The sequence below is a fragment of the Mesoplodon bidens genome (genome assembly GCF_964165515.1).
Source record: "Mesoplodon bidens genome assembly, chromosome: 11".
Classification (NCBI taxonomy): Eukaryota; Metazoa; Chordata; class Mammalia; order Artiodactyla; family Ziphiidae; genus Mesoplodon; species Mesoplodon bidens.
In genome coordinates, this window is record NC_138167.1 from 81,974,814 (window position 1) to 81,998,295 (window position 23,482).

The 23,482-nt window shown below is 37.8% G+C and overlaps 1 protein-coding gene across 1 annotated transcript in view; it reads right to left on the reverse strand.

The window, feature by feature from the left end:
- The window catches only part of CFAP54 (cilia and flagella associated protein 54), a gene marked incomplete at its 5' end in the record, with an annotated part of 331,419 nt that overhangs the window by 46,286 nt on the left and 261,651 nt on the right, over positions 1–23,482 (reverse strand). Inside the window, 3 exon segments of the mRNA XM_081249749.1 lie at positions 2,214–2,355; positions 4,782–4,888; positions 18,906–19,079. Coding sequence (XP_081105875.1) covers positions 2,214–2,355; positions 4,782–4,888; positions 18,906–19,079 — 423 coding nt within the window.

Sequence of the window (23,482 nt, forward strand, 5' to 3'; positions counted from 1 at the left end):
CAAGAAAACAAAAAGAGCCATACCAATAATACTCTTTAAGAATTAAAAATATTTTGTTATTGGTCACCAATTGAATATTAAACTAGCAGAAAGTTATTTTTTTAAAAAGATACAGCAGAATGAAAATAAAGATCCTAAAAGCTTTCAGAGAAGAAAAACAGAGATGGGACCCAAGTGGCTGGGAATTCAACCAGAAAAGCAACAGAGGGAGGTCCCAGAATCAGAGCTGTGCTGTAGGCATTGGGGGCAACCAGTCCTTAACCAGAGCAGGAAAGGGGCCTCCAGGAAGGAAAAGAAGAGTTGAGACATAAGTATAAACACTTGGGTACAAATCTATGGATGAATATATGACAGATCTGATGTAGTGATCAGAAAGAAGTTAAGAAAAAAGACAAGTGAAGAAAAATCAAACCTTATACAGGAAAGGAAAATAACCACAGTACACTGTGACTTGGCTGTGAACATTGTTTACAGGGTTATAACGACATAAACACTGAATGCTGATTTAATTAAATTCTGTGATATAACAATATTTAGAAAGGATGGGGGGAAAGGAGAAGTTGAGGAGAAGTATAGGGAATCCTTGTACAGTAAAGTCCTTGTATAGTAAAATCAATAGATATTATATAAAACTGATTTATCAAGAAAAAAATTATTATTTTTGGCTGTCATTAGCACTATTCATCAATTTTTCCAGCTTTCCTCTTTCCAAGTTGATAGCAGAATTGTTGGCATGCCTCGCGACTTACTTGGCCAGTAAAATGCTAGTGGAAGTGATATGATGGGAACTCAAAGAGCCAGGGTGTGATTTGCCCCTTTTCTTCCCTCCTGCCCAGTGACTGGGGATGTTCCAGAGGATGGATGTGCCACCAGCCTGGAGGCTGGTGTGAGGAGACATGGAGCCCAGTGGACCCACTTGGATTTGAAGGGTGTTGGTTATCTTGCTTTTCATGACTGATCCTGCATATTATTTATAGACTTGGAAGTAAATAACAAAAGGAACAGCTGAAAGAGTTGAAAATGGTCTGCTCGCAGGACTGTGGGGTGTGGACAGGTCAAACAGGGGACTGTCCCTTTTCATTTTAAACCTTGTACAACTATTTGATTTAAAAAAAATAGCCATGGTACCTACAGAACATATATCTCAAGCAACCAGATGAATATGCAAATGGAAATTCAAAGAGCAAGTGATTAGGGGAGAACAGGTATTCCCTGCTCATCTCATTTCCATAGCGGGTAAGGAACTTCCACTCCACTCCCAAAGAAGGAGGGACTCTTCCAGCTTCTTTTGGACACAGCCAGGAGAGCGGAGTCACTTATCTGATTGGGGAGTTTGGAAAAAGCAAACTAGGCTCAGCCCCATTGGGTCAATCTTTGCTTACATTTTTGAAGGCCCCCTGCCTGCAGGACTATTATTCTCTGCTCCTCCATGCAGTCGGCCTGGCAGTCAGAAGGGGAGTGGGGGAAATCCTACAGTTACACAAGTGTGCTAGATTATTGTGTGACTAGGTGGGCAAGTCTGGCTAATTCAGGGGTGAAATATTAATAAGCTTGTTTGGCCATAGATCCAGAGCCATGTTTGCTAATCAGCTTTGTCGGTAATGATGCCAGTGTTTGAGATCTCCATATATCAGTTTCCTGTGTCCTATTCCTCAATGGGTTGAGAACTCAGAAGGAACTCCTCCAAAACATGAATATCAGTCATCACTCAACTCTGTAATCAGATTAATAACACACTATAAGGATAATGTCTTTTTTTCTAGTTAGAAAAATACAGATGTGTAGAAAAAGTCTGAAAGATATATGCTTATCTATATTTTCTAATTTTTCTTCCCATATTACTTGGGTAATAAAAATGCTCAAATACTAGACTTAGAATAAAAAATTAAAAGTAACATTATAAACTTACAGAGCATTGTTTCTTAGGATTCATGGTTACATCTGAATGATTTCTCTAGATTGGCTTTGTTTTCATTTACCATCAGTTTCTTATAATTGGTATGCTTAGAAGAGCTTTGAAGAAAACATTACTTATGTGTTCAAAAGTTGGGTTATATCTGATACTCTAAGTAGAGAAAGTACAGGCCAGAAGAACCACACCATTCAAGTTTAATTACATAGTTATGCTCTGATAAAGTAAAAAATAATTTAATTATGTATAATGATATCCATCCTGCAATGGCAATAAAATTTTCCATTATTTAATAACCTACTTCCATTTTTTTACCAATTGATTCCTCTTCTGTTTCTTCTACTTGAGATACATTTTCATTTGAAGTAACTTTAGGAGTTGTAGGCAATGATATTTCAGCGACTTGCGTAAGATTAGATAATTTCTCGTGAAGTGAAATAACTCTAAAAATAACAAACATGTATGCATTTTACTTGAAAAGTTAACTAAGGCATTCATTTATTCCCAGAATCAATAAAACATGTAAAGTAAGTCCTTAGTTATTTAACACTTAGATTTCTGGCATCCCCAAACATCATTCAACCATTCCTTCATTCAAGAGACATGAGAACAGAGACACAATTCTCACCTGCATAATGTTTATGATCTAGTTATATGCTCAGACAGATTTATAATTACAAACTGGCAAAGACACAAAGCAAAAAAATGTAGACATCCAAAATATTTGCTTAAGATGAAAATAAAGAAAATAAATATGTACATGGGCAAAGAAACACCAGGCAATGACAAAAGATCTACTCCTACTTAAACTCAGTGCCACGCTCTGATTGGCTGGCTGGCCTGAAGCTAAGAATTAGGACAAGTCAGCAATAGCTCTAAGAGACGGGTCAACAAGCCCACACAGTGACATGTACTGTGTGGGGAGTGGGGGGAGGGAGAAGAATCAAGAAAAAAGGAAAAGCTAAACCCGAGGAAGAGGGCAGAGGACGCACTGGCAATTGTGCGCAGGACAGAAAGCTTCTGGAGCCACGGTCCAGTGAACTATGGAGGCGCTGGAGACAGAGGTTAACTAGTGAATGCAGTCAGAAGCTGGAAAAGCATTGAAACAGCTGAAGGAGGCAAAGAGCCACCTGCAGGGCTCCCAGTGACTCTAGGATACAGGCGCGTAGAGCGCAGGTGTGCACATATTTGTGCGTGGGTGTGCGGGTCTCCATGCAGGAACAGAGGGAAATTTTTATGAAAAAGAAGTAGATGATGCAAAAAAGCAAAATGACATCAGGAGCAAATGCAGGAACGTCGATTTCCCCAATATCCCGCAGCATGCTCTTACTTTGCCTTCTATAGGATGATCAACAAGAGCAATTCCCCATAGACTGATCTTGACCCTCATAAGAACACAAGGAACTCCACCCTAGGTGGGAGAGATAGTGTCACCAAGGGATGAATCAGATGAACGTTTGTCAGGCAACTTCCTCTATAATAGCCTCAGTGACAGGGGCATGTCCCTAACTTTAGTCACCCTACCATTGATCATAAACACACCAAAATCAAGAACTTTTTGGAGTAAAACAAGAATCCTGTCAGTTTGATTACATTCTGCTCTGCAGAAATTATAATCATTTTCATCATGTGGTTCTGAAAAAAAAATTCTGCCATGTTTCTGGATGTACAAGGAAAGAACATAATTTCCTAACTTTGTGGCTTAGCTGTGCTGGTAGAGTCCTGTGTCTAAGATTTTCCACCATGTCACTGAAAAAAATTTAAAAAAGGAAAAGAAAAAGAAAGTTTTTCACTGAATAATTGAAAGTATGCCAGCTCTTGAAACATCTCTTGTTTTATTCTCTTTCATGGAGAGGCCAAAGAGAAAGAGTTCTTCAAAATGGAAATCAAGGACCAGGAACCAGACTCTCCAGGTAAGGATAGAGAAGTGCCAAGTCCCTGCACTCAGTAGGTGGTGAGCAGGGCAAAGAGCTGACACTGACAGACACAGGAGGCCATGATGAGACTTGACATTTGCCCAGTGCTTTGAGCCTTTCAAAGTATACATTATACATGCATACAAAGTATATGCATACACTGTCTGGCTTGATCCTGACAGTAACCCCAAAAGGTAGGCAAAATATTATTTCCATCTCAGAAATGAGAGAATGCAGGCTGAGGTCGCAAGGGCAATGGACAATGGAATCAAAACTAAGCAAAGAAAAAAAATGAAAAACAAACAAGGAATTTGGTAAGGTGAAATCAGAAAAGAGGGAAACCAGGCATGAGCAAAAATTAGAGTCTCCGTCCCCGGTTTGAAGGAGAGTGAGGAAAACAGAGTGGCTGACGCAGAGGCTTTTGACTTGGGGAACAATATAAAATAGGATTGGTCAAAGAGGAAAGGGTGAGACCAGGATGGCGGTGGAGTTTGGGCTTAATTTTGCAACTTAATACAGGGACACATTAAGTTCTTTTTAAAACACACTCCAAATTACAGGCAAAATATAGTACAGACAACATCTTTGTACTGTCTGTAATCTTTATGAAGTACCAGAAACTATTCCTCCAACAACTCTAGGTCCTATTATTATTATTTCCATTTTACTGATGAAGATACTGAGGCACACAGAGGTTAAGTAACCTGGTCAAGTTTTCTGAGATAGGAAGATACAAAGGGGCACAACCAGCATTTGAACCAAAGCAGGCTGAATTCAGAGTTCATGCTCTTAACCACTGCAATATCATACTCTGCTAAGTAAAAGGAAGACTTTTCCAAAAATGTCTTCTAAAAGTTCTCCTGTGATTTTACCTTGTATATTACTGAAAGAGTCAATATTAAGAAAGTATCAGCAAAGAGGGTTAGAGCTGTGGATAATCCGTCTTTACTTGCCTGTTTAGTGGAACCCAGAAAGAGCCAACATATACATTGTTGTAAGCAGTAGATGTAACATCTGAAATATTCAGGGGCTTCATATTACAGGCATACAACAATAACACCTATAAGAAAATTAAAAGAAATATAAAATGTTACATCAAACTTACACTTTGCCTCAAAAACTGCAGCATCGGTTCTCAAAATAGTGTCATTATACTTTAAAAGGTTTTTCTTTGGAAGAGAAAAATGAGGGTTTTTTTTTTGTTTGTTTCCAATTCACTTTAAAGAGAAATGATATGAACAAGAATAGTGCAAAGGTTATGAGATGAAAATAAATGCTAGTTGGTACCAAGGTTATATTATTTTTGATGACTGACACTTCTTACTGCAGTTAAGTTTAAATTTCAGCCTCTGAAGGCCCTCTGCAACAAGTTCTAATGTATATTGTACCTGGTGAATACCCAACTTTGTTTCTTGCTCCTTATCCATATGCCCCTTTCCCATCGGTGGTCATAGGTACTTTTGTGCATTCACTTATGCTGTTCCCTTCCTGTTCTCTCCGTGTATTCCATCCACACACAACTTACCAGCCCCCATCTCTAAGATGAAACTTCTCCTAGTGACTCATGCTTTAGTAATTTCCCTGATGTTTGAACTCTGAAAATTCTTAGAGTCAGTCCCACACTCTACAGCACCTATTTACAATCATGAATTCACAGAATTTGAGATTCAGAGGACCTTAGAGGTGGTCTGCTCTAAGTCCTTCCAAGAAAGCTGAGGTCCATAGCTGACAGTCTAAATTAACTAATTAAATGTATGCATTTATCTCCGCTTCCTCACAAATCAAACTAAAATAAGAGTAAAGGGATTTTAGGAATTCCTGGTGGTCCAGTGGTTAGGACTCTGTGCTTCCACTGCAGGGGGCATGGGTTTGATCCCTGGTGGGGGAACTAAGATCCTGCAAGCCACCTGAAGTGCGGCCAAAAAAAAAAGAATAAAGGGATTTTTTTTCTTAAAGGCACAAATCCACAAAGACAGAAGCAAGAGAGAAAATGAAGCAGATGAGAGATGTTAGCAACATTTTGAAAGCACCTCTGCTCAGTCAGCAGAGAGGAAAGGCTGTGTCCCACCTGCCTTCAGAGGGGCTGCCAACAACAAGCACGACCAAGAACCTCAAAAGCCTTGGGGACAACCTCCCTCCCATCCCTTCTCCGAGTCCATCCAACCAGGAGACTCCCTCCCTCCTTCCCTGCCTCTCCTCTACTAGCCAAATTTCTTCCGTTTTTCTCTCTGCTGAGGTTAAATCGAAGATCTATGCTCAGGAGGGACATTAGATTCCAGAGGTGAGGTGCTGAACTGAAAACGTTGGAATGAAGTGGAAGTCTGTACTCTGAACAAGAGACATCCCTCTACCCAACTCCAGCCCCCGCCCAGAACAGAGAAAACCAAGCAGGAGTCTAAGAGTCTTCTTTGGGGAAATTTACAGGATGAAGAGAAAAGACCTACAGATGCTGACATTTCAGGATGCACCAATGAAACTGCTACTCCCACAGTCACCCTGCAATGAGGCGAAAAGTCCATAAGCCTGACTCAGTATGCTTCTCAGTGCCTCAAACATGAATGGACAGCCAAGGGTCACTAGACATGAAATGAAAGGTAGAGACCAAAACTAATGTAAGAAAAGGAATTTGGAGAATCAGATACAAGACAGAGAGCAGAAGAAAACGTCACTGAAACCATAATTAATACCCTCAGAGAGATAAAGGCCAATATTGCATCTATGAAATAAGAACACAGTGCTATTAAAATGAAAGAGAATAAGAGCTCTTAAAAATTAAAAAATATGATCATAACAACTAAATAATCAATAAAAGATTTGAAATATAAAGTTAAATATATCTCCCTCCAAATAAACCTAAATTTAAAAACATAAATAGGGGAGAAAAGATGAGAAAAGTAAACATTCAATCTAATAGGCTCAATATCTGAATAACAGAAATTCCAGAAAGTGCAGAGATCATCAGAGGGAGGAAATTATCAAAGAAAAACATCTCCACGAACTGAAGAATATACTTCACATATTGAAAGGGGCACCCTAAGAATCCAGCACAATACCCACGCCAAGGCACATCATGGAATTTTAGAACACAGGGAACAGAGGGAAGATCCCCAGAGTTTCCAGAGGAAAAAAGTCACAAAGAACTAGGAATCAGAATGGGAACAGAACTCTCAACAGCAATGCAGGATTGCCAGAGATAATGGAGCAGTGCCACCCACATTTTGAGGGAAAATAATTTTCAACCTAGAATTCTATGCCTAGGCAACAATGAATTAAGCATTAAAATGATGCTTAATCTTTGTCAGACGTAGGAGGCCTTAAACTCCTATGAAAGTTCAGGGTTAATTTTAGTCTGTTGCAACCTTGTTAATCATCTCAGGGGACTGAAGTCATGGAATTACTCCTTGGCGAAACCTGAATAGAATGTACTAAATAGCGATTGTAGCCCTGTTTTAGGGTCTGAAACACACAAAGAGGCAGCCAGCTAATCAGCATTTTTTTGTAGAAAATGCACATATTGATGATTTACATCTGAATTCTATCGTTACCTTCACTTCTCTCACTGAGTCTGGCTCATGCCTGGTTTTGACTACATGATGGGAGAGGTACAAAAGACTCCTCTCCCAGGTAAGACAGCAGCTTTCTTGAAACCAAGATATCTCACCGTATTTCGGCCGTTCATGACCCACAGATGACGTGTGTCCTGTGCAACTGAGAGAGGACCCAGGAAGCTGCTCCTGGGTATCTTAGTCTCTCCTTTAGTCTGAAATCAGAATTAACTTCAATAAAGTAGGGCAATATTTAAACAATAAAACACTAAACTCACTCGCATAGTTGTTGTGAGCCAGAGCTCTGGAGCCGGGGTGCCTGGGTTCGCCTCCACCACTTACTGGCTGTGTGATCTTGGGCAAATTATTAAAACATTATGCTTCTGCTTTCTCATTTGTAAAATTAAGATATGGTAATCCCCATCCCATGGATCAGGGTGAGGATTGAGTGAGTCAACGTAAAGTGCTTTAAACGGTATTTAGAGCATTACTGTTGTCATTTTTAGCCCCATGATCACTGCTGGCTCCTTACCCTTCCTGGATACCTCATTTTCTATATTCTCTTGGACCTGCTGCTAATCCCAAGCCAGCTTTCCATCTAATCCCCCAGCCTGTCCTCATCTAATCCACTTAGTTCTTAGTTGATAATAGTGCTTAGTTCTATTCCCAACTTGTCTTTACTCCTCAAGGATAAGTTATATAGCCTTGCATATTCAGGACTGGATTCTTCAGGAGGTAATACGCCCATGATAAAATTTCCAGTGTTCATTTATTCCCTTCTGAAAATACTCTTTTTTTTCAATGGAAAAGAAGTGATATGGTTTTGACGAACACTGAGGAATACTGTATTTAAAACTGCCTTGTGTGTTCATCATTATCAAGTAGGATTTATCTCAGGGATGCAAGAATGATTCAGTATTTGCAAATCAATGTGATACACCACACTAACAAACTGAAGAATAAAAATTATATGATTATCTCAATAGATGCAGAAAAGGCTTTTGACAAATTCAATGTCCATTTATGATAAAAACTCTCAACAGAATGGGTACAGAGAGAACATACCTCAACATAATAAAGGTCATATATGACAAACTTACAGCTAACATCATGCTCAATGGTGAAAAGCTTTTCCTCTAAGATCAGGAACAAGATAAGGATGCTCACTATGACCACTTTTATTCAACACAGTATTTGAAGTCCTAGGCACAGCAATCAGAAAAGAAAAGAAGATCAAAGGTATCCAAATTACAGAGGAAGGAGTAGAACTGTCACTGTTTGCAGATGACATGATCCTATATATAGAAATCCTAAAGACATCACAAAAAACTATTAGAACTCATAAATGAAGTCAGTGAAGTTGGAGGATACAAAATTAATATACAGAAATATATTGCATTTCTATACACTAACAATGAACTATCAGAAAGAGAAATTAAGAAAACAATCCTCTTTACAACTGCATCAAAAAGAATAAAATACCTAGGAATAAATCTAACCAAGGAGGTAAAAGACCTGTACTCAGAAAACTATAAGACACTGATGAAAGAAATTGAAAACAACAGAAACAAATGGAATGGTATACTGAATTCATGGACTGGAAGAATTAATATTGTTAAAATGACCATATTACCCAAGACAATCTACAGATTCAATGCAGTTCCTATCAAAATACCAATGGCATTTTTCAAAGAACTAGAACAAATAATTCTAAAATTTGTATGGAACCACAAAAGACTTCAAAGAGCCAAAATAATTTTGAGAAAGAAGAACAAAGCTGGAGATACCATGCTCCCTGATTTCAAATTCTACTGCAAAGCTATAGCAATCAAAACAGTATGGTACTGCCCCCAAAACAGACACAAAGACCGATGGAACAGAATAGAAATAAACCCAGAAATAAACCCACACTTATATGGCCAATTAATCTACAACAAAGGAGGCAAAAATATACAATGGGGGAAAAAAACCTCTTTAATAAATGGTGTTGAGAAAATTGGACAGCTACATGCAAAAGAATCAAACTAGACTACTCTCTCACACCATATACAAAAATAAACTCAAATGGATTAAAGACTTAAATGTAAGATCTGAGACCACAAAACCCCTAGAAGAAAACATAGGCAATATGACCTTTGACATTGGTCTTAGCAATATTTTTTTTGGATCCATCTCCTCAGGCAAGGGAAACAAAAGCAAAAATAAACACATGGGACTACATCAAACTAAAAATCCTCTGAACAATGAAGGAAACTATCAACAAAAGGAAAAGACAGCCTACTGAGTGGGAGAAGATATCTGCAAGTGATATACCTGATAAGGCATTAGTATCCAAAATATACAAAGAACACATGCAACTCAAGCTCAAAATAAGCAACAAACAAACAACCTGGTTAAAAAATGGACAGAGAATCTGAGTAGACATTTTTCCAAAGAAGACATACAGATGGCCAACAGGCACATGAAAAAATGCTTAACATCAAACATTATTAGGGAAATGAAAATCAAAACCACAATGCTCACCTTGCACCTGACAGAGTGGCTATTATAAAAAAGAACAAATAACAAGTGTTGATGAGGATGTGGAGAAAAGGGAAGTCTCATGCACTGTTGGTAGAAATGTAAATTGGTGCAGCCACTATGGAAAGCAGTATGAAGGTCCCTCAAAAAATTTAAGATAGAACTACCATATGATCCAGCAATTCCACTTCTGGAAAAAACACTAATTCTAAACAATATATATATATATATAATATATATATACACATATATAGTTATCAATATATCAATCAATCAATCAAATATTTCTCAGCCATAAAAAAATAACAAGATCTTGCCATTTGGGACAACTTGGATGGACCTAGAGGGTAGTATGCTAAGTGAAATAAGTCAGACGGAGAAAGACAAATACCATGTGATTTCACTTACATGTGGACTCTAAAAAACAAAACAAGTGATCAAATATAACAAAACAGAAACAGACTCATAGGTACAGAGAATAAACTTGTGGTTGCCAGAGGGGAGAGGGGTTGGGGGATGAGTGAAATAGATGGGGGAGATTAAGAGGTACAAACTTGCAGTTTCAAAATAAATGAGTCACAGGGATATCATCTGGTGACAGATGATAACTAGACTCTTCATGGTGATTATTTTGTAATGTGTACAAATGTGGAATCATTATGTTGTACACCTGAAATTAATACAATATTGTAAAACAATTTTACTTCAATTAAAAAAAAAAGAAAGAAAGAAAGAAAAAGAAAAAATCGTCTTGTCCTCACCGCCCAGGAACAGTGAAAGACGAATCCCTCTTCCACTAGATGGAGCTGATTTGTAATTTCCTCATCTTGATATATTAATCACCTAACAAAATACTTGGCACAAAGTATGCACTCAATAAATACTTTATTCATTAGTTAGTAAGCAGTTGAGCTATATGTGGTTTGTAAAGAAATCAATATTAAGAATGAAAAGACTTAGGTTCCCATTCTTATTTTTGTCACTAATGAGTTGTGGTGTTGGTCAAGTCATTTTACCCCTGTGGAACTTTTCTTCCTCATCTGTAAAATTAGAATGTCGATTAGGTGTTCTCCTAGTTTCCTTTCAGTTCTGACACTTGACCTGGGTGATACCAAAAGTCAGAGGTTACCAATAGAGCCCACTATATAAACTGGCAATGGAGTAACTTCTTGGAGAGTCATGAGAGCTGTAAGTTCACTGGTAGCACCAGCCTAGACCAGTGCTTCTCAACCTTAAATGTGCATACATTACTTGCACATTCTAAAATGTGCAAGTAAAACGAATATTCTGATTCAGTGGGTCTGAAGTGAGACCTGAGATTCTGCATTTCTAATGAGCTTCCAGGGGATGCCAGCGGGGCTGTTTCCTGACCACACTCTGCAAGGGCCAGGGACTATCAGATGCCTGCCTTCCCTTTATGCAGCTTTTGTCTTCCCCAGCTTCCAGAAGCTGGATGTAATTTTGGGCCCCATCTGCAGGACCAGGCTCTAGTTAATCACTTAGCCAACAAGTCCCAGAATCCAGAGGACCTCAGAGGGAGGTCCTGGGCATCTGTACGATCTCTAAGTTATAGCACTCCTGACATCCAAGTTGATAACACTGGGCTTTTGCTTTTGTTAAGACTTGATAATTTTCCCAGGAACCCTAGCTCATCTTTCACTATCCTGCTAGGCCTGAGCTTGTCTTGAATGCACAGCCTGTTTCTTTGGGACCCTAAAATAGAGTCTTGCTCTTCTTAGGGATTTAAAGCCCTCCAGAAAAGAGCACTGGCTCCATATTTCTTGTTCCCAGACTGGCTGGACTTCTGAATAAACTTATCTCCAAGAACTATTTCAGCTCTATCCAAGTTTCTGTTTTTACTTGCCAGATGGAGTCTTGCTTTTCAGTGCTTTGCTTGATCAGACTTCTTGCACTTGATCATGCTTGTCTGCCTACATCTTCTGTGGCCTCTGAAGAACATGCTTGGGCTGTCCAGCTGCCGTCAACACAACAGCCTTTGCAGTCGTTTGCTTCCCTCCAACTCAACAATGTGTTGAGTTGCTCCAATCCTGATTCATTGTCAACTAGCATTCCTCCATCCTGGGTCTCAGTTTCCTCTTTTGTAAAATGGGGCTAATGATAATACTCGGCCGTTTGGATCCATGGGTTCGGCATCCATGGATTCAACATCCCGTGAATCAAAAATATTTTTAAAAATCCAGAAAGTTCCAAAAATGAAAATTTGAATTTGCCATGTGCTGGTAACTATCTACATAACATTTATATTGTATTAGGTTTTATAAGTAATGAAGAGATGATTTAAAGTATACAGGAGGATGTGCATAGTTTATATGCAAGTACTATGCCATTTTATACAAAGGACTTGGACATCTATGGATTTTGGTATCTGAGGGGGTTCTGAACCAATCCCCTGTGAATACTGAGGGACGACTGTACCTACCTCATAGAGTTGCTGTGAAGTTAATGAAGTAAAATACCTGGAACACAGTAAGCTCTACATTGGTGTTCATTATTGCTATTATCTTATGGGTTTCATGAGCTTCACCCAGGTTTTCCAACATTAAACTCTACACTAAAGGTCCAAGATAATAAATAGATGAATGCTCACATACATGAATATTTAAAGCATCACACAAATTTCAGTGTTATCTTCTGAAAAACAGACTCTTAGGTCTGAGAAGATCCAGCCCTCCCAAGTCAGCGTTTCCTGATTTGGTAGCTGAGATTTATAGCAGCGATTGAATCTTTTATCATGACCCAATACATACATACTCACCGTCAAAGGGGGAAAAATGTCCCTGAACCAAAATAGGAAAACTGTGTGTTCTGGGGGCTTCCCTGGTGGTGCAGGGGTTAGGAATCCGCCTGCCATTGCAGGGGACACAGGTTCGAGCCCTGGTTCAGGAAGATCCCACATGCCACAGAGCAACTAAGCCCGTGCAACACAACTACTGAGCCTACGCTCTAGAGCCCGTGAGCCCACGTGCCCTAGAGCCTGTGGCACACAGGCTGAAGCCCACACACTTAGAGCCTGTGCTCTGCAACAAGAGAAGCCACCCCAATGAGAAGCCCGCGCACCAAAACGAAGAGTAGCCCCCGTTCGCCACAACTAGAGAAAGCCCACACGCAGCAATGAAGATCCAGTGCAGACAAAAATAAATTAATTAATTTAAAAAAAAAACGTGTGTTCCGTGTCTTTGTGGCTTACGCAAATCACTCAAGCAACCTGTTTAAATCAGAATCTGTTAGTTGGCACTCCGCTTCTAATCTCTGTCTGACACCAGTTCAGGCGCCCATGCTAATTGTCAGACATGACTGTTGATTCATGAGACCTCATTACTCTAATGATCAGCCACAGATGCAGTCTTAACATTAACTCCCAAGATCATCCTGCCCCAGACTGATAGGGATGTGATATTTCTACAACCTTGTGAAATGAACTTTATACTTTGTTCCTCATTTTTTAAAACTAACTATTTGGGTAAACAATCTGTTTCCCAAAAATGTCATCCTTCCATACCCTTTCTGAATGGATACACTCTTTTATCACAGCTTATTGGTTCTCTTGCCAGCAAGTAAACAAATTCGTCAGGATGCCAAACATCAATCTAGAAATGTTCTTTTTAACAGTATCTGTCATGAAACAAAAGTTTCAGAAAACAACATTTTCACTTACTGTATGTGATGCATTCTGATATTGCCTTCTTATATTTAATTTCTTTAAAAAGATACTACTCATGACACACTATATTGACTCCATGACCCATGAGTATTCTTGGAACTTTGGTTTGAAAACTACTGCACTAAATTCCCCCAAAGAGACCAAAGATTTATTATTTTAAAATGGATATGGAATATCTGGCAAGGATTGGGTATGGAAAGGGTGGGAAGGAGAGTACTTTCAAAATATGAGAAATAGCTTTAAATGTTTCTGGGGAGTGATGTGTTCAAGTTTCTCTTTTTTGTATGAGTGGGAGGGATGTATAACTGACCAAGAGTTAGCAGCAGGTTCCCAGCCTAAGGAAGAAGAATGAAGAGGCAATTGGGAGAAGCGTGCTTGAGAGCAAAGAGAGGTGGGCTCTGGAGGTTTCACCATCTGACACGGTTCACATGAGTCAAGGAGCAGCAGAAGTTACCAGAGCCACAGCTAGAGAGGACAGAGCTCAAGAGGTAGGAAGTACAGGAGGAGACCATAGCAGGAGGCAAAAAAAACAGATAAAAAGTACCGAATAGGGCTTCCGTGGTGGCGCAGTGGTTAAGAGTCCACCTGCCGATGCAGGGGACGCAGATTCGTGCCCCGGTCCGGGAGGATCCCACATGCCACGGAGCGGCTGGGCCCGTGAGCCATGGTCACTGAGCCTGCGCGTCCGGAGCCTGTGGTCCGCAACGGGAGAGTCCACAACAGTGAGAGGCCCGCGTACCGCAAAAAGAAAAAGTACTGAATAGGGTAAAACTATATGGCAAATGTTTTATGGGAAAGAGCCTGAGGCTCTTCTTAGAGAGAGCAGTAATCAAAGGAGTGCTATAGTGGAAGGTTCCTCTGCAAAAGGTGGTAGTTAGACCCCCTGACCCATTTTTAGAAGCTTGACTCTTTAAGACTCTCCTAGAATCGGAATCACTGTTCTGCCTCCCAGAGTTCAGGCATTGATACTGAACTGCTCCCAAATACTTGCCCCCCTTCCTGCTCCCCAGTTAGCCCTGTTGCAAATGTCTATACATGTATATGAACATAGATATGGATACAGATATAGAGTTAGATAAAGGTAATAAACATTAAAATAAGGAGTTTTGTATGTGATACAAATTTGTAAACAGCATTTAGAGAGAAACTAAGTTTTTTCTCCTATTGGCTATGCCCTTTAATTTTTGCTGGTTAGGCAGAGTTTACTCTCTCTTCTGCCCATTGTTGGCAGCTAAAGTATGTATAAGGAGATGTTGGTAAACTTTAAAAGGTGCTTTAAAGTAATGCTTACCAAGTGTATTACATGTGTATTTGAAGTTATTAAACTTTCAAACAGCATAATAATGTGAAAATCATTTCACATAAGAATAATAAATGACAACTACTGTTTAGGTCGAGGGTTTACACACTTATCTCTAGGGTACCCATGATACAGAAAAGTTAACGAATCCACTGAAGTTTACAAAATTACTAAGTAACAGAGCTGGGACTCAAAACAGGAGTCTGATTTGCTCCATTCTGAGGGCTCTAGAGTCTGTGTTCTTAACCACTACACTAATGTAAGCAAAATAAATAAAAGAAAACCATTCCCAGTAAAACTGTGCAAAGACAAAGTCTCAAAAGTGGCTCGTGAAAGAAGCCAGAATATTTTTAAAGCAACAATTTGACTCTCAAGAGAACAATGGAAATGAGTAGATGACATTTTGAATGTACTGAAAGAAAATAATTTCCTATCTTTAATTCTTTACTCCATAAAAATTCATTTCACAGATAAATGTAAAACAATGATATTTATCAGGAAAACAAAAATTGAGAGTGTTTGCCTCCACAAGATGCTCACCACAAGATATTCCAGAATATGTACTTCAACAGAAAGAAGTGATCCTAAATGGAATGTCTAAAATGCAAGAGGGAGTAGAAAGCAAAGCAAATGATGAATATGTGGAAAATTCTAAAGGAAAATAACTCTTGTATAGAACAATTCAAAATAATATTTTGGTTAAAAAAAGAAAATGTACAATAATATCATTTAAGTCATTAGAGGAATAAAGATCATTCATTAACTTTAGACTGGGACTTCCCTGGTGGTCCAGCGGCAAAGAATCCACCTTCCAATGCAGGGACACCGGTTCGATCCCGGGTCAGGGAACTAGGATCCCAGATGGCGCGGTGCAACTAAACCCATGCACCACCACTACTGAGATCGCACGCCTCAACTAGAGCCCACGCGCCACAAGCTACAGAGCCCATGCGCTCTGGAGCCCATGTGCCACAAATACAGAGCCCACGCGCTCAGGAGCCCCGGAGCCACAACTAGAGACAGAAAACCCGCATGCCACAACTAGAGAGAAGCCTGCACACTATAATGAAGAGCCTGCGCACTGCAACGAAAAAGAATCCCACATGCCTCAACGAAGATCCCATGTGCCGCAACTAAGACCTGACACAGCCAAAAATAAATAAATCTTTCGGAAAAAAAAAAAGGAAATTTTAGACTTTGCTAAGTATGTATGTTGTCCCGAGGGTAACCACTAAAAGCACAGCAAAAGAGTGCATAATTTCAAAGTTCAGAGAGGACAAATGAATGAAAAAAGTAATCAATCCCAAAAAAGGGAGAAAGACAGGAAACCTGAGGAAAACAGAAAATCTGAGACAAGTGAAAACACAAAATAATATGGTAGATTTAAAACCAAATATATTATTATTTACATTAAGTGTGAATGGACTAACTTCTCTAGTCAAAATACAATATTGTCAGACTGCATTTTAAAATATCCAAGTGTATACCTTTATTTAAAAATACAATTAAGGGACTTCCCTGGTGGTCCAGTGGTTAAGAATCCACCTTCCAATGTAGGGAACTTGGGTTCTATCCCTGAGAACTAAGATCTCACATGCTGCGGGGCAACTAAGACCGCATGCCGCAACGACTGAGCCCGTGCACTTTGGAGCCTGCATGCCACAACTAGAGAGAAGCCCGTGCACTGCAATGAAGAGCCTGAGCGCCGCAATGAAAGATCTCATGTGCCACAACTAAGACTTGGCGCAGCCAAACAAATAAATAAATAAAATAAATATTTTGAAAAAAAATTAAAACACAAGTACACAAACGGGTTGAAAGCAAAAGGTTAGAAAAAGAAATATTATGAAAATAACAACCACAAGAAAGTCACTTTCCTCTAGTAATATCAAACAAGGCAGACTTTATGAGGGAAAAATCATTATTACGAAAAGGTCAGAAGTCACTGAATTCACCAAGAAGTCACAATGCTTATTAATCTGTTTGCACCTAAGAACAAAGCCTCCAATTAGGTAAAGTAAAATTTGACAGAACTACAAGAAAAAACAAAACAACAGCAATCTCAGTGAGAGAATTAAACGTTAAAATCTCAGTACAGTTGACTCTTGAACACACGGGTTTGAACTGCACAGGTCTGAGAATTTTTTCAATAAATACGTATGATTATACTACACAATCCATGGCTGACTGAATCCAAAATGTGGATATGGAGAGCCAACTGTAAAGTTACACATAGATTTTCAACTGTGAGGAAGGTCAGCACCCTGACTCCTATGTTGTTCAAAGGTCAACAGTAATTGATTAAAAAAATAATAAATCCCACCGAGGCATGTGGGATCTTTTGTTTTGATTTTCAAACAAAAATAGAAAAATCACCAAGAATATAGAGTATCTGAGCAAGGCTATACAAACTAACCTATTGGACATATATCAACACTGCCTCAACAACTGAGGAGAGCACATTCTTTTTAAGAGCAATGGAATATTTACGCAATAAACACCTTCCTGGCAAAAAAAAGCAAGCTTCAACAAATATCAATCATACAGAGCATTTTTTTATTACCACAGAACAAAATAATCTACGAATAAATAACAAAAGATAACTAGAAAAGCTTCATATAGTTTGTAACTTAAGAAACATATGTTGCAATGACCCACGAGTCAAAGAAGAAATCACAATGGAAACTTTAAAAGTTATTTTTAACTGAAAGATGATGATAATACTATAATAAAACTTGTGGGATAAAGCCAAAGCAATATTTAGAGAGAAACAGATAGCCTTAAAATGCATAGATTAGAAAAGAAAGAACTAAATATTGAGCTAATATCTATCTCAAGAAGTCAGTAGTTAGAAAAAGAACACACACACACACACACACACACATGATAAAAACAGTAGAAGAAAGATATTTAGGGTTAACGAAATAAAACTAATTAATGAGAAATCTCTGGTGACAATGACCAAGAAAAAAATGCACAAATAAGCAATATAAGGCATGAAAAGGGATACTTCACTACAAATACACCAGATAGCTTAAAAATATGAGAGAAATTTTAAATAAAATGGGAAAATTCCTAGAAAAAGCAACTTAAGCAAAACTGACTCAAGAAGAAATATAAAATCCCAATGTTCTATAAACAGGGGTGATAGTTAGAATACTTAAAACTTGGTTTGACAAAGGCACTAACCATTAGAACAGATATTAGCCCAATCAGAACTGATACCAGCTCTGATAACCAGTACATTAGTACTATTGCTTAAAGACTGCCTCTAACTATGGAGAATTACATCAGTAGTCTTATATTATCTCACAACAAAAACACAAGGGCTTTATTGATGAGCTCTTAGCAAATATCTGAGGAAAAAGTTTACTCCAAACTTACACAAACTTCACCATAGAACAGAAAAACATGATTATATTTATCAGCACATTTTATGAGCCTAGCAAAAGCCTCATACAGAAAATATCTGACAAGGATAGCACAAAAAGGAAAAATTATAGTCCAATATTACTCTTGAAAACAGTGGCAAAAATTCGATATGAAACATTAGCAAACTGAATCTAGTAAAATGAGTACATCATGACCAATCTGAGTTTATCTTAGGAGCACAAGGCTGATTTAACATTATAAAATCAATTATTATATTAAAAGAGATAAATGATAAAATCCTCTTAATAGATATAGTAAAATATTCAGGATAAAACTTCCTATTAAAGTGGCAATAGGAAAAAATTTCCTTAATGTGATAAAGGATAACTACAAAAAAATATTAAACATCATATGTAATGGTGACACATTGGGAAGTTTCTCTTTAAGTTCAGGAAAAAAGAAAATGATCAACATGAAATCCAACTTTCCCAGGATCTCTTAATTATTTCACATTCATTCTGCTAGACAACATAGATTCTAAATTGCTGTATATTTCTGTCTATATGATAAGAGGATCTTCTCTACTCTTTAAGTTATAATGGCTTCATTAAACTTTATATCCAAATGTAAGATTTAGCTTTATAATTATATTACATACCATAGGTTCTGTTTCCTTTGGAGGTTTTTCCAGGGGAGGAATGTACCACTGAAAGCAAAGTTCTTTGTTCAAAGCTTGTGTTGCTACAACTGAGGACACCACATCTCCATATGATGGGCTGGCAGAGAGTTTTAATGATAAATTGGAGTGTAGAGAACTGTCAGTTGTTCCTAACTGGAGAAAAAACAGAAACATCAGCTTAATTGCTGGTACTGAAGTTATTCAATATTTTAAACATTCATTCAATTTTCATTCAATATTGACTATTGGAAAACTCAGGGAATCATCTCAGCTTGTTTTATGGATGTAGGTCTTAAAACTGCCCCGGATTACCACAGAGAAGATTCTTTTATAGAAAAAATATATTTCAGAACCCAGTGAACTCAACAAATGTCTTCCACTTTGGTGACTATTCAAGCGTAAAGATCTATCATTTCAGTCTCAAGGTCACCATGTAGTCTAAGAACATCTTCTGCTTTTCTTCTTGTTTATTCACTGGTGAATATACTGAGGGTTTGGTTACAATTTATTATCCACTTTCTAACAGCATTCTTTGCAGTACTGTGTGCAAAATAAGACAAGAGTTTTTGCTCTAAGAGGTTAAAATCCATTACTCTCATTCCCTCTTTAAATGAATGTAGCTGATTTGTAAGTTTAGTCTTGGTGGATCTGGGCCCAGCCCATCTGATGGAACTTGGTCCCTGAATCAGGAGTTTTCAAGAAACATAAATGTGTAGACTGCAATTGGCAACTTCATAAAATATTTACTTAGTTTTTTAACGTAGCTAAGAAAGTAAAACATGAATGCTATCAACAAAATAAGAGTCTAGCCAGAGAAATAATAATGGTGATAATAATATCTCAACTCTATAAAGGCTTTTCTTCAATGGAGTACAAACTATTTTCAAAATTAATTTCTTGTTATTCCCAAGATTACAGCATGGTAGCTGGAAAGCAGTTCTTCTACTAAACTCTTGACATCTAAGGTGTCTCAAAGGCTTGGTGACCAAGGGGAACATGTCAGTGGCTAGAAAGAAATGCCTGGTGTTTCTATAACACTTTGTACCTTCCATTTCTGAGTCTATTCAAGATACAATAGAAGACTGTCAATGCAAAGTCTTCAAAATAAAAATAAAGAGAGAAATAAATACATTGACCTTTCAAGTTGTCTACCGATAAAAGAAAAAACATGTCTGGACTGAAAGGTACTATCAAAGGTGAAAACTATTTAAAAATGTCTACAGACTATCATAAAGGGATATGATAAGCCAGAATCCTCATTTATTAGCACTATGATACTAAAAACATGACCAAAATGCATAAAAAATAAGATTATTAGGGTTAAACAATCATTTAAAAGTGTTTAATAAAGATTAATTCTACGTCAGGCAGTTCACCAAAAAATCAGGTAAATAATTGATTCAGAAAAAAGTTCTCACATTTTTTCATATCTGAGCGCCCCTCAGAGGCTCTATTTTAGCAAAGAATTCATATTTAATAACTAGCTAAGTGGAGAAAAATAAAAAGCAAATACCTTCTATTTCAATATATATAGCATTTATTAGCATGATGGCCTAATAATAATAAACTGTAACAGAAATCAATTTTAAAATAGGGCATTTAATTTTCTATTCACTTTTTAAAAACGTAATATCTAATTGCTAATGGTATTAATTACATAAGCTAGTCGATGGGCTATACACTGAGTACTTTTTTTTTTTTTTAGAAATTTCATGTAATGTCTGAAACACTTATATTAACATATTTCTATACAAATAATCCAAAGAAAGTTGAGTATTAGGGTTTTTATGTTTGTTTGTTTGGTTATACTGCAGGTTCTTATTAGTCATCAATTTTATACACATCAGTGTATACATGTCAATCCCAATCGCCCAATTCAGCACACCACCATCCCCACCCCACCGTGGTTTTCCCCCCTTGGTGTCCATACGTTTGTTCTCTACATCTGTGTCTCAACTTCTGCCCTGCAAACCAGTTCATCTGTACCATTTTTCTAGGTTCCACATACATGTGTTAATATATGATATTTGTTTTTCTCTTCCTGACTTACTTCACTCTGTATGACAGTCTCAAGATCCATCCACGTCTCAACAAATGACTCATTCTTTTTTATGGCTGAGTAATATCCCGTTGTATATATGTACCACCTCTTCTTTATGCCCATCTGTGGATGGGCATTTCGGGTGCTTCCATGACCTGGCTATTGCAAATAGTGCTGCAATGAACATTGGGGTGCATGTGTCTTTTTGAATTATGGTTTTCTCTGGGTATATGCCCAGTAGTGGGATTGCTGTGTCATATGGTAATTCTATTTTTAGTTTTTTAAGGAACCCCTATACTGTTCTCCATAGTGGCTGTATCAATTTACATTCCCACTAACAGTGCAAGAGGGTTCCCTTTTCTCCACACTCTCTCCAGTATTTTCGGTTTGTAGATTTTCTGATGATGCCCATTCTAACTGGTGTGAGGTGATACCTCATTGTAGTTTTGATTTGCATTTCTCGAATAATTAGTGATGTTGAGCAGCTTTTCATGTGCTTCTTGGCCATCTGCATGTCTTCTTTGGAGAAATGTCTATTTAGGTCTTCTGCCCATTTTTGGATTGGGTTGTTTGTTTCTTTAATATTGAGCTGCATGAGCTGTTTATATATCTTGGAGATTAATCCTTTGTCCGTTGATTCGTTTGCAAATATTTTCTCCCATTCTGAGGGTTGTCTTTTCGTCTTGTTTATGGTTTCCTTTGCTGTGCAAAAGCTTTGAAGTTTCATTAGGTCCCATTTGTTTATTTTTGTTTTTATTTCCATTACTCTAGGAGGTGGATCAAAAAAGATTTTGCTGTGATTTATGTCAAAGAGTGTTCTTCCTATGTTTTCCTCTAAGAGTTTTATAGTGTCCGGTCTTACATTTAGGTCTCGAATCCATTTTGAGTTTATTTTTGTGTATGGTGTTAGGGAGTGTTCTAATTTCATTCTTTTGCATGTAGCTGCCCAGTTTTCCCAGAACCACTTATTGAAGATACTGTCTTTTCTCCATTGTTTATCTTTGCCTCCTTTGTCATAGATTAGTTGACCATAGGTGCGTGGGTTTATCTCTGGGCTTTCTATCTTGTTCCATTGATCTATGTTTCTGTTTTTGTGCCAGTACCATATTGTCTTGATTACTGTAGCTTTGTAGTATAGTCTGAAGTTAGGGAGCCTGATTCCTCCAGCTCCGTTTTTTTTCCGTCAAGACTGCTTTGGCTATTCGGGGTCTTTTGTGACTCCATACAAATTTTAAGATGATTTGTTCTAGTTACATTAAAAATGCCATTGGTAATTTGATAGGGATTGCACTGAATATGTAGATTGCTTTGGGTAGTACAGTCATTTTCACAATATTGATTCTTCCAATCCAAGAACATGGTATATGTCTCCATCTGGTTGTATCATCAGTGTCTTATAGTTTTTTTCATCAGTGTCTTATAGTTTTCTGCATACAGGTCTTTTGTCTCCCTAGGTAGGTTTATTCCTAGGTATTTTATTCTTTTTGTTGCAATGGTAAATGGGAGTGCTTCCATAATTTCTCTTTCAGATTTTTCATCATTAGTGTATAGGAATGCAAGAGATTTCTATGCATTAATTTTGTACCCTGCAACTTTACCAAATTCATTGATAAGCTCTAGTAGTTTTCTGGTGGCATTTTTAGGAGCCTCTATGTATAGTATCATGTCATATGCAAACAGTAACAATTTTACTTCTTCTTTTCCAATTTGAATTCCTTTTGTGTCTTTTTCTTCTCTGATTGCCATGTCTAGGACTTCCAAAACTATGTTGAATAATAGTGGTGAGAGTGGACATCCTTGTCTTGTTCCTGATCTTAGAGGAAATGCTTTCAGTTTTTCACCATTGAGAATGATGTTTGCTGTGGGTTTGTCGTATATGACCTTTATTATGTTGAGGTAGGTTCCGTCTATGCCCACTTTCTGCAGAGTTTTTATCATAAATGGGTGTTTAATTTTGTCAAAAGCTTTTTCTGCATCTACTGAGATGATCATATGGTTTTTATTCTTCAGTTTGCTAATATGGTGTATCACATTGATTGATTTGCGTATATTGAAGAATCCTTGCATCCCTGGGATAAACCCCACTTGATCATGGTGTATGATCCTTTTAATATGTTGCTGGATTCTGTTTGCTAGTATTTTGTTGAGGATTTTTGCATCTATATTCATCAGTGGTATTGGTCTGTAATTTTCTTTTTTTGTAGTATCTTTGTCTGGTTTTTGTATCAGGGTGATGGTGGCCTCATCGAATGAGTTTGGGAGTGTTCCTTCCTCTGCAATTTTTTGGAAGAGTTTGAGAAGGATGGGTGTTAGCTCTTCTCTAAATGTTGGATAGAATTCACCTGTGAAGCCATCTGGTCCTGGACTTCTGTTTGTTGGAAGATTTTTAATCACAGTTTCAATTTCATTACTTGAATTCGCCTGTTCATATTTTCTGTTTCTCCCTGGTTCAGTATTGGAAGGTTATACCTTTCTAAGAATTTGTCCATTTCTTCCAGGTTGTCCATTTTATTGG